Below are 18,404 nucleotides of genomic sequence, written 5' to 3'. Positions count from 1 at the left end.
ACCTGCCAGCCTGCAGGGATGGTAGAATTTTCTCACCCTTGGAGGAGACTGGCAGAAAAGGTAGAGGGAAGAAGGATGGGAGGCTCCAGGGAATCACATCAGCTCACCAACACTTATTTTGATCACCACGCACTGGGGAGACAAAGCCCTCAAAAAGTTGACAGACAAGTAAATAAGTAAATACAATACCGTGCAATACACATGTTAGAAATAGGGGCAGGTAACACAGTTATACAGAGGAGGCTGTTTATTCTGCAATGGAAGGGACCAGCAAGCGAGTCTTTACAGACGGACTGATGATAAAGCATTCTGAAATCTCACTGTGAAGGCGAGGGAGGGTTCTCCAAATGTCGGGCACTGCAGAGGCAAAGGCTTGTAAGTGTGAAGATGCACAGGGTCCTGGCGGGAGCACTAATGGGATTCAGAGCAGGAAGAGCAAGATGGACGTTGGCAAGACACGAGAGGTAGGCAAGGGCCAGGTCACACGGACTCTAATAACAGCAGATCACCACTGAGTGCTTACGTGGGGGAGGGCTTGTGTGCCAGATTCAGGAGTTTGATAACTGCAGTAGGAGAGCCATCGGGCAGGAAGGTGTGCAGTCAGACCTGCAGCCAAGGGAAAGGAAGAGCAGGCAGCAGGCTGCTGCGGCCATCCAGGCAGAAAGCAATTTATGGACTAAGCAAAGGCAGGGCCCCGGGGAAGGGAAGGAGTTTGAGAAGAATTCAGAATGCCATGTTGACAGGCTTGGCGATTGGCGGAAGGAGGAGGATGTTAGAGATAAAAGCATTAAAGGCACTACCTGGTGCCACCACCCGAAACAGTGATCACAATAGCCAAAACCTTTATAAGCACCACTTACCTACTAGGTGGTGGCACTATCTGGGCACGGTGCGCTCCTGTGAACTAGTTGGCGTGCATCCTTCTAAGGCTCTTTCTGTGCATTTTTATCTATTTATTCTCACATAATACACATATATCATTCATCTTCACTGGTGTGAATAGGATTACATCCAACACTTGGTGCTTTTTTCCTTTATATAACTTTCTATTTTTAAAAAAATAAAGCGATAAAACTAATAAAAAGTGAAACTTTAAAGAAGGGTAAAAAATAAACACCCCCCAAACAAAATCCTTTCCCTTCCTATCCCTCCATTCCCACTCCCCAGAACAGATAAAGTAAATGTATTTGGGGGTATTCTTTAGACATGGGCTCGGGTCTACAAGCATTTAAATGCACATGCGCTCAATCTGCTCGTTTTACAGATGAGGAAGTGAGCGCTCAGGGAGAATGGGCCATACATCCATGGTCACACAGCTGATCGGGAGGGTTAAATATAGAACCCCAGCACTGATGTCCACGAGGCAGAGGTGTTCCCGCTGCACCTCCAGGCTGTCTGCCCAGAGCTAGTCTCAGCTGTGTCTGACCTCTCTCTACTTTCCACCTCCTCTGCACATCGCCCAGGCTGCCCTTCCCGCCCTCGAGCCCCTGGGCTCTCTGTGAATTAATAGAAAGCACTTGGTTAATCCTTTGGGTCCTGAATGCTGTCTGTCATCTCTGTCAGGTTGGCACCACACAACCCTGCTATAGAGCCTGGCAAAGGGATTCGGTGGGCTTGCATTTGTGTTTTTGTTCCCCAAACTGCCAATGACAATTAGAAGCAGGGGACCCTTTCCAAGGACAATTCCATACAAGTAACCCCTTGCCCTGGTGGGAACAAACCCTCAGCCAGGGTAGACCCATTCCCCTCCCTCTGTGCTAGATCCCAGGGCCTGACCTTGGGAGGCTCCGGGCTGGGTGGGGGAGGACAGGCCTGCACACTGATAATCCGTGGCCCTTCTCTCTCCTCCTCGTGTGTGTCGGCCTTATCTGTCTTGGGCCCAGATGTGTGATGTGTTTACAGCACCTCCAACATCTGGTGAAAGGAGAAAAGTCAGCCAGCGTTTGTTTCTAGTTGACGGCAGGATGGCACCCATCTGGACGTCTGGAAAACCTCCAAACGGACAGAGCGAGAGGGCTGTACACTCACATATTTGATCTTGCCACCTAAGATGATAGGTTCACTGAGGGCAGAACCTGGGTCAATGAACTCTTCCCCAGCCAGGTCTGTTCAGCCCACCTTGACCTTGCCGATGGACGTTCTGTCGCAGGGAGAAAAGAGGGAAGTCCAGAATTGAAAACTGGGTATCGGGAGGGACGAGTGTGTATGTGGGGCGTGAGGGGCTGGCAACTAGGTTAACTCCCATCTTGCAGATGAACTCCGTGAGCATCTCAGTTCTGGAGGCATAGCCGGAGTGGGGCACTCTGGAGTGGGGTGTGGTCTTTCCGGCTCCTTCCCTTTGAATTAACCGCTGCTCCTGGCCCTGTCTTACCTCCCTGCAAAACACGCCCTCCGCGATCCCTGATTCTGCAGCGCCCTCTCGTGGGCAACTGGAATCGGTCTGGAGAGGAAACCTCAGGACAGGCGCGTAAAGTCAAATGTGGGCGTTAATAGATTTCAGAATCTTAGATACCAGTCCTTCCCCCTGCTTCCACCCACGGTGTAGGATAAAATATATAAAACTCAAAACGAACAGCTGGCTGTTTGAGCACAGGAGTAGGAGACTGGTGGAAATCTTGTTACAAGAGAGAGAGGACGAGGCTTGAGTGTGGATAGAGACTGGACGAAAAGCAAAATGGTGACGTGTGTGTTTGCACGTAATCCTGTGCTAAACAGTTCCTGCCATGTTTCTAAATAATATCCTCTTTACAGACCCCAGCTCTAAGTCAGGACGCCCTTGAGTCTACTACGAGGCTTTATCCAAGCCTTCCCAAGCCTGACAAAGGGGGATGATCACAGACTCAATGCAAGGAAATGGGTTCCAAGAGTGTGCGACCTCAAGCTAGTGAACCTCCAGGTCTGAGGGTCCCCAGTGTGTCGTGGGCCCACCCCAAGCTCTCTGGTTCTGCTGAAACGTCCCTAACACAGTCTCCTGGCCACGCAGACCCCAGCCCAGGAGACTTACCGTGACAGGTCCCCTCCTTCTCCCACCCCTGCTGAATGCAGCTGCCGCCTTCTCCTTTTCCTGTTCCTGCCCGCATCTTAAATGCAATGTCCTCACACCCCTCTTTGTCTCGCCCAGTCCTGAGAGTGCGTCTCCCGTCCCCTACCCCAGGTGTCTTCCTCTGCTATCTTTCTCCCGCTTCTTTTCCAAGAGAACCTTCCCGCCCCCGCCTTTGTTTCAATGCCTTCTGCAGGCTTCTTCCACCTCCCATTCCCTCATCCTCTGCTCACACCCCTTCGTTTGCTGCACTCAGCCCCACCTTAGAAAAAGGATGTCATCATCGTGGTTTGACCCAGCTTCCTTATCTAACCACCTCCACACACACATTCCATTAACTTCCAACCCCAACTACAGTCTCTCTGGAAATTGCCTAAATCCAACTCCTGGATGGCAGCCTTGGGGAAGGGTGGTTTGTACTGTCAAGAAGAGAACTTAGTAAGACTGACTACAAGGTGGGGGGTTCCCGGGAAACATGGGGTTCACAGGGGCTCACGGTATGGGGCAGATGGAAATGCCCACTCAGGCTGAGGGAGTGAAGCCAGCGCTGTCCTCTGCCTGTGCCACGCCTCACGCAGTGTTCTGAGAGAGCCTTTGCTATCTCTGCCCACTTCTGCCCAAACAGGGACAGATGCAAGCAGAGGCTGGACCCATGATGTGGGGAGAGATACAGGGACACAAAAGCCTGGAGCGGCCACAACCCACGTGGAGTGGGAGATAAGTGTCCCCAGCACTCGCTCTGGTGTCTCCTTTCACCCTCACAACTGTGATCAAGGGATGGCATCAGCCCATTTCACAGATGAAAAAACAAGACACGGGGAGGCTGCCGGGGCCACACAGCACTCAGGCACCCAGCCTTTCCATGACCCGCAGCCAGAGGCACATTGAGAAGCTGTCGCTGTCTTGTACTCAGCGGCTCAGTGTGTGGAGAGAAGGGAGAGGCCAACATGTAGAGCTGAGCCACAGTGTGGCACTGAGACCACACTGGGACGAGGTGAGGACACGGGACTGGGGGATACGCTATTTATCCCTCCCTATAGGAATGGATTTGGGGAAAATGCATCAGAAAAACAAGATAAACAGATGGATAGAAGGAGGGAATGGTGGACAATATGGAAAGCAAACAGAATCACATTACCTGAGGAATCTGGAAGGCCAGGAATACTGTTCACTGTGCAATTCTTGTCATTTTCTGCACATTTGAAAAATTTTACAATATGATGCTGAGGAAAAAAAGCTCCCAAATGATTTGGGATGATTGGGCAGGTCTGAGACTATAATTGCAAGGGAAAGTCTCCCTAGAAAAACTTTTGATTATCCTGGAAGTACTGCCTGCCCTGTGTCCCGACTCCCACACTCCAGCTTCACAGCAGCCCAGAATGCATAGTGGCTGGACAAGACACCACCCATTACCTGGGGTTCTAGAGGATGTTCATCTGCCCCTCGGGGCCTCTTATTCTCTGTGATGAGTAGGATTAGGGGTCCCTGGTTTTGTCCTTCTGGGTGGGCCATCTGAGGCTGAGCCCCATGGGGGCACTTACACCAGTGGGATAAGCAGACCCCATGGTGTGCAATCAGGGCAGACCTCAGAGAGGTGCAGCTAAAAGTTCTCTGGGAAGAATCTGAAACTGAACTGCTAGCCTTTAGGCACCTTGGCCAGAGCTAGGCAGCCACAGACTGACTCTTGGAGTCAGCGGGGTTGAGGAAGAACAGAGGGAAGACAGGTGGGGCTACTGGTCTATCTCCAGTGACTCACCCACCTGGTGATAACAACAAAATGGGTCGGCAGCAAGGAGTATCTGCATTTTACATGAGAAATTTCATAGCCCAGCTTGTGGGCTTCAGAACAGAATCCAACTTGGCCGTTTGATTAAATTCATTCAACTTGCAACATGACCCAGAACCCCAAGTAGGGGCAGCCAGAAATAAGACCCAGATCCTCCACTCAAGGGTCTGTATCTGCGGGAGAGACACACACTAAAACAGATGTGGCATTGGAGTGTGATGACCGAGATGAGCACTTGGCTATCTGGGGGGCCCCTGGGCACACTGAACTTCGTGTTAGTCCTCAGGCTGGCTACGTGCTGCGACTTAACTATCTCGTCCCCAAAGTCAATCTTATCATCTTCTCAGTAAGGACCATATTCCACCCCAAATTCTGCTCACAAATTGCCTTTTACTGAAAGTCCTCCTGATGCCCAAACACCACTGACACCCTCTCCCCTCAGTGGCCGTGACCTAGGCTCAGGCTGTCTGCAGCACTTTTCAAAGCAGTGCCTTCTGGGCCACTCCCTGCAGACCACATGCCCTGACTTGGAGTGTACAGGGAAGAAAAGTAACCATAAAACTAATCTGAGAAATAAAATAGAAAGATCACAAACTATTTTGTGTCTCACTCTCAGAGTTGATGTTTTCCCAACCCTGTCCACTTGCACTTTCTGACTTCATAGGGAGTCAAGGCTAGAGGGGTCTTTGAGGTCATATCCCATTTCTCAGCACGAATGGGGAAACTGAGGCCAATTCTGGAACAAACCGGGCTTGTGATGGAGCCAGAATGCAGGTCCCCTGCCTTCCTGCTCGGAGTCCCTGTCTGGACTCTGGATACAAATCTCATATTCTATCTCTCACGTTCTCTCCCTGCCACTGCCTCAGGCTCTCAGGGTCACCCCCCCCACCCTGCAGGTTGTGGGGCTGCAGTCAGGCTGCCCAGGATGGGTACATGTCTGGAGCCCTGGGATGGAGCCCTTCTTCTCTTTTTGGCCAGGAGATTGAAGGCTATCCGTAGCCCAATGGCCTTCATGTCCTTCTGGCCCAGTGAAGATGCTGTGTATGGTGCAGCTCCAGGAAGCAGCCTGGGGGTGGGAGGAGAGGACGGCACTCAGCAGGGCTAGTGCCTATGATGGGGACAGGATAGGATGCCATGCTGGGGCGTGGAGGGAGACCTAGAAACCTTGGAACTCACACCTTCAGCCATCTGTGTTTGCCCGGACCTGCCATGTGGTCAGGGCTGTAGAAAGGAAAGCTAGCTCACTGCTGGAGCTGGGGCTGCTATACACATGGGATACACGAGCTACTTTACATCCGCAGTCTAACGTGGGTACCCCAGGAGTTAGACCATAGATTTACAGAAGGGGAAATGACTCCCAGCAAGCTCAGGCCCTTCATGCCCCATGGTGCCTGCCCTCAAGCTGGCTAGGGACACAAGCCAGGCCTACATGAAAAGGTAACTTAGAACAATGGCCACAGATTGAGTCGATGAGTCAAAAAGCAAATGCTACTGAAAAAAATGGAAGGGCTGAGCAGACAGAGCTGCTTCCCAGATGGGATGGGGACTGGTTTAGGTCTTGGAAGAGGAGAGATTCAAAGCAGAGGTGGAAGGAAGCCATCCTAAGAAGGGACAGCATGAGCGAAGGAGGAGAGGCTGGAATGGACATGGTGTTTGTTCCTGGGGCAGGGTGTGACTGCCCGGCTGGCGCAGAGGCTCCTCGGATGGGAACAAAATGAGGTGGGGCTGGAAACATACTGAGGCCAGAACTCGAAGGATCTTGAATGCCCAGCTAGGAAATGAAGGAAGGTGGAGGGTGCCTGAGTAGAGCACGGCATGATGAAACAGCATTTAGGAGGGGATGTCTGAGGACTGAAGAAACAGGCTAGGACACTGTCACCCACAAGCCCCATTAGCCTGTGACAGCATGACTCTGCTGAGAACTGAACCTTCAGCTTTCGGGAGGGTGGCACTCCCAGGGGGGTGTCTCTGTGTTCCAGCAGCCTCTTCATCTAGCCAGCTGTGACACACAAGTGCTAGCATTTTCTGTGTGTGCCATGAGGAGAAAGAAATTGACAAGCACTGCTTTAGACTTGTGCATTGTGCAAGCCGGACTCAGCAGGGCCTGACCCAGGATGTGGGAAGGAGCATTCCTGAGCCGAAAACCACATCATCCTTCTCCTCTCTCTCAGCCCACACAGACTAAAGGATTACGTCATCCCCACATGCTCTCTATTGCTTCCTATGTCACCATTTTTCATTTAGCTTAAGGTCTCAGCCACTGTTAAAATGCAAATGGCGGGAAAAGAGAGCACATTTCATTTCACACATCCTGGGGGTGCTGGGTGGTGCGGGAAGGAGGGAGATGTACTGTGAGGGACGCCCACCTGTCCCCTCTTACCTGCACTCAGAGTCACTCTACCCCAGACAGGGCTAAGAGACACCATGGTGGGAGAGAGAAGAGAAAGGGTGTGTGGAGGGTGCCCTGGGGGGCTCCCTCCAGCTCTGCACATTGCCTCGTTTCTGGGACACTCCTCTAAGGAAATCATCCAAGAGAAGGAAAAACACTTACGATAGTGGAGAATTAGGAATAAACTAAACATTCAGGAGCGGGCGTTTGGTTAAATAATTTATGGCATAACCACTAACTACGTTATACATTATGTAGTCATTAAATACTACTAGCACTTTTATTGAGCAGTTATTACTAGTACTACTTCTACTACCACCAAATTTATTGAGCAGTTACCACTCCTACTAATACCATTACCACAAGTACTACTAAATTTATTGATCAATTAAGAAGCCCCAGTCACTGTTCTGAGCACTCTACAGATGATTAATGATTAATCCTTATGACAATCCAATGAGGTGGTACTTGGAGTATCTGTATTTTTCAGGTGATTTTTTCAGAAAACTGTTTTTGAAGCAAAGCAGTGAAGTTCTGCAAAATAGCTAAGCTCTAAAGCTATTAAGATGGAATGCTCACAGTTTTATAGCTATTAAGGATAGAATAAGGATTCAAACTCAAGCGAAATAATTGAATTTTAGGCTATGAATGTTAAAAATTATAAACCACAAACTTTTTAATTCAAACCTTGATGTATAATTAAAGTTGGAGTCAGAAGCCACAAGTTTCAGCTGAAGTTAATGAGCAAACTTGAAAGAAATTTGATGTAACAAAGTTGTTGACTCAAGTGGCTTTGGGAATGCGGAGCACTGGGTTAGCTGTTAGACTTGTTTACACAGATTAGGAAGAAGCAAATAGCAAATATTTATGTACCAGTAACTAGCAAATTTAAATTAAATCTAAACTTTTCCTCTAGCTTGTCATCATAAAATTGAGTTTCTTATGAATTAATATACATTAATTAATATAAAAGCATTTATAAAAAAGTCAACATTACATAAATATTTGCTGTAATTGTTATTTACAAGAAAGGCCAAGGAGCTTTGCTATAATATTCTAAGCTTTAATAGTTACCTTCCAAAGATTGTTGACTTGAACTTAAAGGCTTTGAATGTTTGTTATCAAGACTAAATCTATTTGAGTAGTTTCTTGTAGGAAATTGTGTTTGATCACTCGAACTTGCAAACTGTATTTATCACAGGGGAATTTAAATTTATTCCTGACAACCTTGTGATAATTAAAACAGCCAAATAAGACCTAGTCCCAATGAACTCAACCAGTCTAAAAAACTATACTAATTCTTTTAAAGTTAGAACCATAAAGATATTTTTCCTTTTGAATTAGTTTGTAAGTAAAATAAAACAAAACAATGACTCTAACAGATTAAAATACAGGAAAACCTCAGTATTCCATAAAGATGTCTCACAGAGACTATGATATAATCCAGAGAAACATTTTATTGTAACTAATATGATGATAGTAAAAAAATGTAGGCTATAACACTTGGGTGGGGGGCAGGGAGAGGTTCCAGGAGCTAGAGAGAAGCCATTCAAACATTCATTTCTGATAAAAATATAAAAGAAAGGACTAAGCAGTGAAAGACTTCATACATGCGAAGGTGTTTAGTCTTTATCTTAGATCACTCTCTAAACTTTTTGGTTGCCATCTCAGCAGAAAAAAATGTTGAATATTTATTCCCAAGAAAAATATATATGTTGATTTAGGTATTTGCCTCTACTAACAGACAATGTATATTATAAATTTGTGTAGCAGTAGAAGGAACCATATTTGCCCTCCCATCTTAAACAACTAGAAAAATGGACAAATACATGAACTGCTGGTTTCCAGACAATAGTCGGCATGTAGTGGGGTGCTATCATTGCTGAGAGAAGGGAAAGACATAAGCTCCAAGTTGTTTCCTTTATTGGCCGTCGCCAATATCACTGAAGTGAAGAGACAGAAATTGGAATCCAGGGAGGTCAAGGCAGGTAGAATTTGCTAGGTACCATATTGGAAAAGAAAACTGGAAAGAAAGAGAGGGAAAGAAGAAAGGAGAAATGAAGGAAGGGAGAGAAGGAGAGAGAAGGGAAGAAGTGACTTCACTGGCTCTGGGAAGCAGTATTGACTTTCCCCCTGAGTCTTTGGCTGAGCGCTAATCTGTACACGTGTGAAAGAAAATTACCAGAACACCTAGGATGAACCATACCTGGAGCTCAAACAGCTGGGAAGAGTTTACGTTCCCACCAAGAGTGAAGAAATCTTGTAACCACAGGGCGTTAGGTAGAGCGCAGGCACCCCTTCTCCACCCACCGGCAGGCGGGACACACAGGGCCCGTGTCCAGTGCTGGTAGCTGCTCAATCCCTCTAACCCTCCCCCAGAGCACTCACCGCAGTTCACAATGTGGGCCATGGCGTGCATGAGGGACAGCCCGACCACCACGTAGCCCATGAGCTGGTGGAACTGCTCTGGTGGCAAGACCTGAGCCAGCCACGTGGCCCGCAGCCACGTGAGGCGCTGCCTGCTCACCAGCACCTGGCGGGGCAGGGTGGCAGAGCTCCTGAGCTTGCTCTCTCCCTCCGCGTTGTCCTTTCCCCACTGCGTCCCCCTGTAGCATCCTGAGCTGCCTGTTTCCTGAACTGGCCTCCTTCCCACACCCTGTGTCCCCAAGCCTGTGCTGCTCCCCTGGTCCACAGCTGGGGTCTCCAAAGGAGGGGCTCCAGAATTGGGGTGGGAAGAGAATGATACCGAATGTCTGCTTGTAGCACTCTTTATCTAAATATACAAGAAACGTTAAGCTTTTACTAATACTTGGCATCTGCGTTGACTTGGCGCCCCGTTTAGTTCAGATGTCAGAGGGCACACATCAGGTGTAGTTCTCAAGGCGTCCTGGAGGAAGACAGGTTTTTTTTTTTTTTTTTCATGTATACATTAATGCATTTATGGGGTACAATGTGCTGACTCTGACATGCGCGGTGGCTGGCAGGGCCTCCCTCCTTTGCTCATGTGCTTTCCGTGTCCTTATGTGCGCCCAGTACACAGCCGTACAGATCACAGTACCTACTTTAAGTAAACTGAGCTAACCTGCCTGGGAGGGAGAAGTAGCTTACGCAGATTCCCTGCAGAGAAAATGCAGATGGAAAGTAATGTCAGGAAAGCAGGAGCACCGGATCAAGTAAACGTGTACGGTCTCCCACTCCTAGGATGTGATTCTAGACAAGTTACTTCAGGCAAAGCAACTTTCATATCCTTTTACAAAATGAGCATTGCAATAAAACACACTGGTATATGTAAAAGTGCTCGGCACATAGTGTACTGTGAATCAATTCTGAAGAGACACTGCAGAAAATGGAGGTGTGGCAACGTCCCACCCCCCACCCCCCAAGGACAGATCTTCGTCCCTGGAGGAAGACAGGCAGTTAGACTTGGGACTTGAATTCTAAGCCCGACATGGCCAGTGCACATCCCAGAGACGTGGTTCTCCGTAACTCGGGGGAAGCGCTGCAGCTGGTCCCGGAGCTTGTCCAAGGTGATGGCGTGGCTGTTGTCCTCGTCCGCCCCCTGGAGGAGCGCCAGCATCAGCTGGTCCTACTGGTCCGGCAGCTAGATGGCGCTCTCGGGCAGATACGACTGCAGCATCGTGCGCAGCTGGTCTGCGTCTGTGAAGCCGCCGCCTGTCCCCAGTAGGGGCCAAGTGGGGACCTCCCACACTCCACTTTTACCTGCAGACGTCCCCCGCCCTGCACACCATGCCAAGTCTTTTCTGTTTACCCACATCCAGCTTTCTGCCAACCAGTTCCCCTTAGGGGTATAGACCAGGCAACCAAAGGAGCAAATGTCACCTTCATCTTGGAAACTGTCCATGGCCCAGCTCAACAGAGATGGACGCCTCCCTACAGATAGACAATCGTTGGCCTCAGCAGATGTCTTTACCCCGAAACTACAACCTCCTAAGTTCCACTCAACTTCCAAGACCATCATCTGCTCAGAAAAAACACCTGCCTGCTTAATCTGTAAGGGGCTGTGTGCTCAGAGCCCCAATTATCCAGAGGCAAATTGTATATGTGGTAGTGGTGAGAGGGAGGGCCCTGTTGTTCCCCAACTTGGAAGAGACTCTCTGTTTACCACATTGGCCAGAGAGAAGCCACAGCTGGGCACTCAAGCTGTGCCCAGCTCTATGGAGTTTAACAAGGGTGGTTAAAAGCGATGGGAAAACTAACAACAGAGATGATATTTGGGGCATTTGTTTCCTGTATATATTTTCATCGTTCATAAGTGGTAGGGCCCATATTTGGTGATTTACTAACGTGCTTTGGACGTAGATACACCCAATGTGGCATCCTGCTGGGCTCTAAGTCCTTTTGAGTAGTGTACCTCATTTGTAAAATGGGGTAACCATCGCTCTCTTTCAAAACTAGTTCAAGGAAAATAGATGATTACAAAACACCATATGCAGTATCTGGAAGAAGGTAATTGTGTATAACTGGGAATACTTATTGGTGCTATGATCATCATTTAGACTGGACTCAAAGTCCATAACCACATACAACGTAGAGTTCATTGGAGAGTGTATCACACCACTTTCCTGTCACATCACCTGTCCTTCTGACCTCCTGGTCAAGGGCCATCATGGCAGCAGGTTTCTGCCCTCATCCAGAAGGCTAGTCCCTCCTCTGCCCCAGCATCTCCTCTTGTTCACCCAGCTTTACTCTCTCCATGGCCAATTTCAAGCCCAGAGTCCTCCTTCACAGTCATTCTCTGTCCTTTTCTCTCTGACCTTCTACTCCACTGACGCTAAGAATATCCCATGCCTGGGTGAATCCAGCTGTTTTCTCCCCTCCTACACCAGGACAGGTAAATGAACATTGCTAAAGAAAAGCATCCCCAAAGGCCTAGTTGTTGACCCCTCTGCCCCAGTAAGGCCTTCCACTTGCCTGGCATTCATCTCATGCTTCTCCCCCTCTCTGCAAGGACCACTTCACACCTCTGTGCCCATCTCATCCCTGGTTGGCTCTCAGAGAACACCAAGGCCGTCAGAGAGGAATGCCTTCAAGTTCCTGCCTCAAAACTACAAACTTTCCTTTCACCTGCCCTCCTCTGTCTTCCTCCCCACCTCTGTCCACCAGGAGAAGTGTGCGTTTCTTCTTCCTCATGTCGTGGCCAACTTTCCATATGAGGTCATTGATAAACCCCAGGTGTAGGCAAAGCTTGGCAGTCAGATAGCAGTCAGTGATGGGGTCTCATGGAGACTAAGGTGAGGGCTGAGAAAGATGCTCAAGAGCAAACATAGTCAACCACCCATTAGTAGGAGGTCAACTTGGGGAGTGGGTTCCAGGATGTGGTCTGGCTGGATTGAGTCAGGTGAAGATGGGAGCTGAAGAAACCCCACGGACCAAGGGCCTTACCAAGATTGAACCTGCAGCTAGCTGAGCTCTCCTAATGCAAGTCCATCCCTGTGACTCCTGCTCTGCACACTTGGATCTTCCCCATTGTTCACTGAATTGAGATGACAAACCATGGCCTCCAGGGCCCTGTACAGTCTGGCCTCACCTACCCTGCACCCTGTCATTGGGTGCCTCTTTCCCACTGTGGCCTCCCTTCTTCCTAAAGATTCAGGACCTCAGAGGCCTGTAAGCTACAACCAGCTTGTACACCAGCTTCAGGAAGCTTTCTCTCATCACCCGGCATGAAATTTTTTACCACTGTCTACAATCTCTTGAAATACTGGTGTTTTGCTATGCTTTGCACTTTCTGGGAAGAAAAATGGAAAAATGGCATTGATGTCTTAAGAAAAAACTTCCTCTTCTTGAAAACAGTCCTTCCTCTGAGTCTCTTCTAGGCTACCCTGTCTTCCATCTCCTTCTTTCTGATTTCACATTGGCAAATGGTGGTACTGGGCTTTCTGCAGAAACACAGCCTGAATAGACCAGGGTCAATGCTCCTTTGCAGAAAAGGCCCACAGCCCAAGTTGTCTGGCTCTGCCCTGAGGAAACTAGAAATGTGTGAACTGGGAAAGGCTTGTGTTGCAGAGAAAAGAGCTTATGAAATTTAGAGGAGCCCAGTGACTAAGGAAGAGGCTGTGGTGGGTCCCCAGTGGTGGGGAAACTGGCCAGTCCTGGCAATCAGGGTTGTTCTCTCAAGACAAGGGTGGGATTATTACCACCCATCCAGGTGGTAATAATCAGACAGCAGGGGTTACTGCAGAGAAAGGGTTTAATATCACAGGCACCATAGGAAGAGCTGGGAGGAATTTATTAAATCTGTTTCTCTGAAAATTTGGGAGCCAGGGTTCTTAGAGATAGTTTGGCTGGCACAGGGAAGGAAATAGGATCTGTAGATTGGCTAGGGATCAACTCATAGAATCAGGAAGTTGAAATTGTCTTCTTGTGCTGAGTCAGTTCCTAGCTCACGAGACCAGTTGAGTTGGTTCCTTAGTATGGGCCACTAGTCTGGATGGGTCAGTTGGTCCACTAGAATGCAGAGTCTGGAAGATACCTCAAAGGCCAGCTTTAGCTTTTACAAGGGTGCTATTATCTATGGCAGTGGTTCTCAACCTTCCTAATGCCATGGCCCTTTAATACAGTTCCTGTGTGTCCTGACCCACAGGTTGAGAACTGCTAATCTATGGAGACAGTGAAGAAAGCTAAGAATCTTCATGACCATCAGCTGTGGGACTCCTGATTAGGAAAGAAAGCTCAGAAACAATAGCTGGTTCTATTTTTAACTATGCCTATACCTTTGCAGAGTTTGTGCTCCTACCACAGTTCCCACATTACAGCCTTTTATTAACTTAAGGGCAGTTTCAAGATGAGCTGAGCTTGTGCCCCCGTCATCTGACCTATCAGTGTTTATTTCCCTTTTTTTGACCTTAGTATTAAAAAATCATTTCAAAAATCTCCCACTGAATATGTAACATAAGTTGATACGGTTTGGATGTTTAGCCCCTCCAAATCTCATGTTGAAATTTGAACATGAGGTGGAGCCTGGTGGGAGGTGTCCTGGGGGAAGATCCCTTATTAAAGTGGTTGTTTAAAAGAGCCTGGCCCCACCTCCTCCCTCTCTCTCTCTTACCACAGGACACACCTGCTCCCCCTTCACTTCCACCATCATTGAAAGCTCCCTGAAGCCCTCACCAGGAGCAGTGTGATGCTTCTGGTACTGCCTGTAGAACCATAAGCCAAATATATTTTTTTCTTTATAAATTACACAGTCCCAGGTATTTCCTTTATAGTAATACAAAACTGAGCTCTTAACACATAAGACTTCCAAGGAATTTATACTAAGGAAATAATCAAATAAGTTGCCGAAAAATATATAAATCAAGATATTCATTGCAGTATTGTTTATAATGCCAAAAAAGGGGATCGATGGAATTCTGTATTAGTAATGGAGTTTGGGTAAACCATAATAATAATAGCTGACACCTACAGAGAGTATATCCTTTGCTAGACATTGTTCAGAGTTTATGTCAGTTAACTAATTTAATCCTGATCTCAACCTCCTGAGTATGGACTATTGTTGTTATCATTATTCCCATTTGATAGATAGAGAAATTGAAGCACAGAGAAGTTAAGCAGCTTCCCTAAGTTCACACAATAAGTGATGGATCTAATATTTGTACCTAGGTAGCTTGGCCTTGGAGTCTGAGACCTTAACTACTAGACTACACTGCATCATACATACAGTGGAATATGATGTGGTCACTAAAAATGATGCTGTAACTACAGTGAATTACCACTTCACACCTATTAAGATGACTATTACCAAAAGAAACAGAAAATACTAGGTGTTAGCAAGGATGTGAAGAACTTGGAATACTTGTGCATTGCTGTTGGGAATGTAAACTGATGCAGCCACTGTGGAAAAAAAGGACGGTAGTTCCTCAAAAAGTTAGAAGTGGAATTACCACATTATCTAGTAATTTCACTTTGGGTTTATACCCAGAAGAATTGAAAGAAGGATCTCAGAACAGATATTTGTACACCAATGTTCATAGCAGCAGTATTCACAATAGCCAAAAGATAGAAACTGAAGGGAGTCAGCCCCCATACAACCCATGAGTGTCCCCAATGCTCATCAGTGACGAGGGAATGAAGAAAATGAAGACAATGGAAATAAAGTAGAATTTTCAGAGTGGGCTCGGGGGGCCAAAGTCTTTTGTGCTAGAGACAGTGACGCTCCAAATTCTGGATGTACTCGGTATTTATTACTTCTGTTAACAAATGGGTGTTTGCAATGATAACAATATATGTCATCCTTGGGGTTTCTCCTGCCCTAATTCTCCATTACCCACCTGATTACCCTTTAGCTATTTTCATTACTTCTTTAAAAGATTTATCAATAACTAATAGGATTACAGAAAACAAAGGAAAAGGGAACATGGATTTTGGAGCTAGATGCAATACAGTTAATCCTCTGTGTTCCTGTAGGCCAGATTTGTTGACGCCCTACTCATATTAGGAGCCAAGGAGAAAGAAGCTGAATCCTCTTATCTCACACCCACAGGAACTAGTTTTTCTTGCTCAATGAGGCAGCTGTATGTACTATCCTAGTTAATTTTAAAATGGCCTACCAAGACCTTTCAGGCCCCAACCAGGCCCTTACAGACTTTTTTCCTGGGGTCCTTTCTGGCTTCAGCAGGACCACTGCAGGGCTTTTTCCTGAAGTCCTTTGATGTTCATGTCAACCTGTCTCATGAAGCCCCCAGCATATTATGTTCTGTGTGAAGTCTCATGCCCTCACCCATTATCCTGCATACCTGACCTGACCCTGATCACAAAACTTTCAAACAATCTTTTCATTTTTATGTCTAGCTAACTCTATTCCCATAATCCTAACTTTCCTAATGTTCACCCATAAGAAACAACCCAGATGTCCACTGATGGACGATGGGTAAACAAAATATGGGGTATGTGCACACAATATTATTCAGCCTTAAAAAGGAATGAAACACTGCCATGTGCTACGAAACTTGAGGACATTATACTAAGTGACCTAAACCAGACACAAAAGGACATATATAGTATGATCCCACTTATAGGAGGTACCTAGGCTAGTCAAATTCTTAGACACAGAAAGCAGAAGGGTAGTGGCCAGGGACTAGGGGAAGAGGAATGGGAAGTTAGTATTTAATGAGCACAGGGTTTCAATTTGGAAAGGTGAGACAGTTCTAGAGATGGATAGTGGTGATAGTTGCACAACAATGTGAATGTACTTAATGCCACTGAACTGTACACTCTCAAATGGCTAATATTCCTCCCCAAACCCCATATATGCAACACAATTGTTAGTAATAAAAACAAATCTGGAGGCATCACTTTACCAGTCTTCAGTGTATATTACAAGTTTACAGTGATCAAAACAGCATGGTATTGGCACAAAATAGAAACACAGATCTTTGGAACAAAATGAAAAACCTACAGGTGAAACCAGCCTCCTATCACCATCTGATCTTCAATAAACCAAAGGAAAGCATACACTGGGGAATAGAATTCCTATTCAATAAATGGTGCTGGGAGAACTGATTAGCCACATGTAAAAGACCAAAACTGGACCTGCACTTCTCACCACTTACAAAAATTGACTCATGGTGGATAAAAGGTTTAAATCTAAAATACAAAACAATAAAAATTCTAGAAGACTCAGGTGTGGTGGCTCACATCTGTAATCCTAGCACCCTGGGAGGCTGAGGTGGATGGATCACTTGAGCTCAGGAGTTTGAGACCAGCCTGAGCAAGAGTGAGACCCCCATCTCTAAAAATATCCAGGTGTTGTGATGGGTGCCTGTAGTCCTGGATACTCAGAAGGCTGAGGCAAGAGATCACTTGAGCTCAAGAATTTAAGGTTGCTGTGACGGAGTGAGACTCTGTCTCAAAAAAAAAAATCTAGAAGAAAACATTGGAAAAACTCTTGACAATATCTGCCTGGGGAAATATTTTGTAAAGAAGACTCCATTGGCAATTGCAACAAAAACAACAAAATAAATAGTACTTAATTAAGCTAAAAAGCTCAGCTAAAGACACAGCTAAAGACACACAATTAAAGCAAATAGACAACTTGCAGAATGGGAAAAGATATTTGCATTTTACAAATCTGACAAAGGGCTGAAAACCAGAATCTAGAGAGAACTCAAATTAATCTACAAAATTAAAATCCCATTTATCACTAGGTAAGAGACATGTACAGAACTTTCTCTGAGGAAGACAGACAAATGGCTAATAAACACATAAAAAAATGCTCATCATTCCTAATCATCAGAAAAATGCAAATCAAAACCACCCTGAGATATCACCTAAACTCAGTGAGAATAGCCCACATCACAAAGTCCTAAAGCTGCAGATGCTGGCATGGATGTGGAGAGAAGGGAACACTTTGACACTGCTGGTGGGACTGCAAACTAATACAGCCTCTGTGGAAAGAAGTATGGAGAGTCTTCAAAGAGCTAAAAGTAGACCTTCCATTTGATCCTGAAATCCAATTACTGAAAATCTACCCAGAAAAAAAAATCCTTTTACCATAAGGACTTTTTCACTAGATAGTTTATCACAGCTCAATTCACAATTGCCAAGATATAGAATAAACCCAAGTGCCCATCGACCCATGCATGGATAAACTGTGGTTTAAGTATGCCATGGAATACTATTCAGCCATAAAAAGATGGAGACTTTACATCTTTTGTATTAACCTTGATGGAGTTGAAGAATATTTTCCTTTGTAAAGCACCACAAGAATGGGAAGGCAAGTATCCAATGTACTCAATGTTAATATGAAGCCAGTAGATGAACAACTACATACCCACATGAGAGAAAAACACAATTAAATTCAAGTAGGGGGGAGCAGGGAGCAAGAGGGAGGAGAGGGACAGGAGGGAGGGGGATTGGTGTGCTCTCTCACCTATTGGGTCCAAAGTAGGTGTACAACTACACAAGGCACAACTACAACTTGGACTTGGCCTAACAAATGCAAACAACTTGACTTAATCATTTGTACCCTTGTAGTAATATGAAACTTTAAAAAGAAAAGAAAATGGCTAAGATGCAAATTTTATGTTGATATATATATTACCACAATAAAAATGATGCTATAAAGCAATATATTCTTACACAAAAAAAGTGTTGATTTTTTAAAATGAAAAAGGCAGTATGTACAGTATATGCTCACTTTGTTTAGCCAAGTGGTGTGTGGGACACAT

General features: G+C 46.3%; 1 protein-coding gene across 1 annotated transcript in view; it reads right to left on the bottom strand.

Moving 5' to 3' along the window:
* Nucleotides 1-4,640: 4,640 nt before the first annotated feature.
* Nucleotides 4,641-18,404, bottom strand: part of NOX5 (NADPH oxidase 5) — a 62,666-nt gene continuing 48,902 nt past the window's right edge. Inside the window, 7 exon segments of the mRNA XM_053595558.1 lie at nt 4,641-4,723; nt 4,797-4,800; nt 5,716-5,798; nt 5,801-5,872; nt 5,875-5,892; nt 9,604-9,748; nt 10,664-10,887. Of these exon segments, the coding sequence (XP_053451533.1) occupies nt 4,641-4,723; nt 4,797-4,800; nt 5,716-5,798; nt 5,801-5,872; nt 5,875-5,892; nt 9,604-9,748; nt 10,664-10,887 (629 nt within the window).

Source organism: Nycticebus coucang, chromosome 6 (genome assembly GCF_027406575.1).
Source record: "Nycticebus coucang isolate mNycCou1 chromosome 6, mNycCou1.pri, whole genome shotgun sequence".
Lineage (NCBI taxonomy): Eukaryota > Metazoa > Chordata > Mammalia > Primates > Lorisidae > Nycticebus > Nycticebus coucang.
The sequence above is the reverse complement of the archived record's forward strand: the minus strand, read 5'-3'. Positions and strand labels throughout refer to the sequence as shown.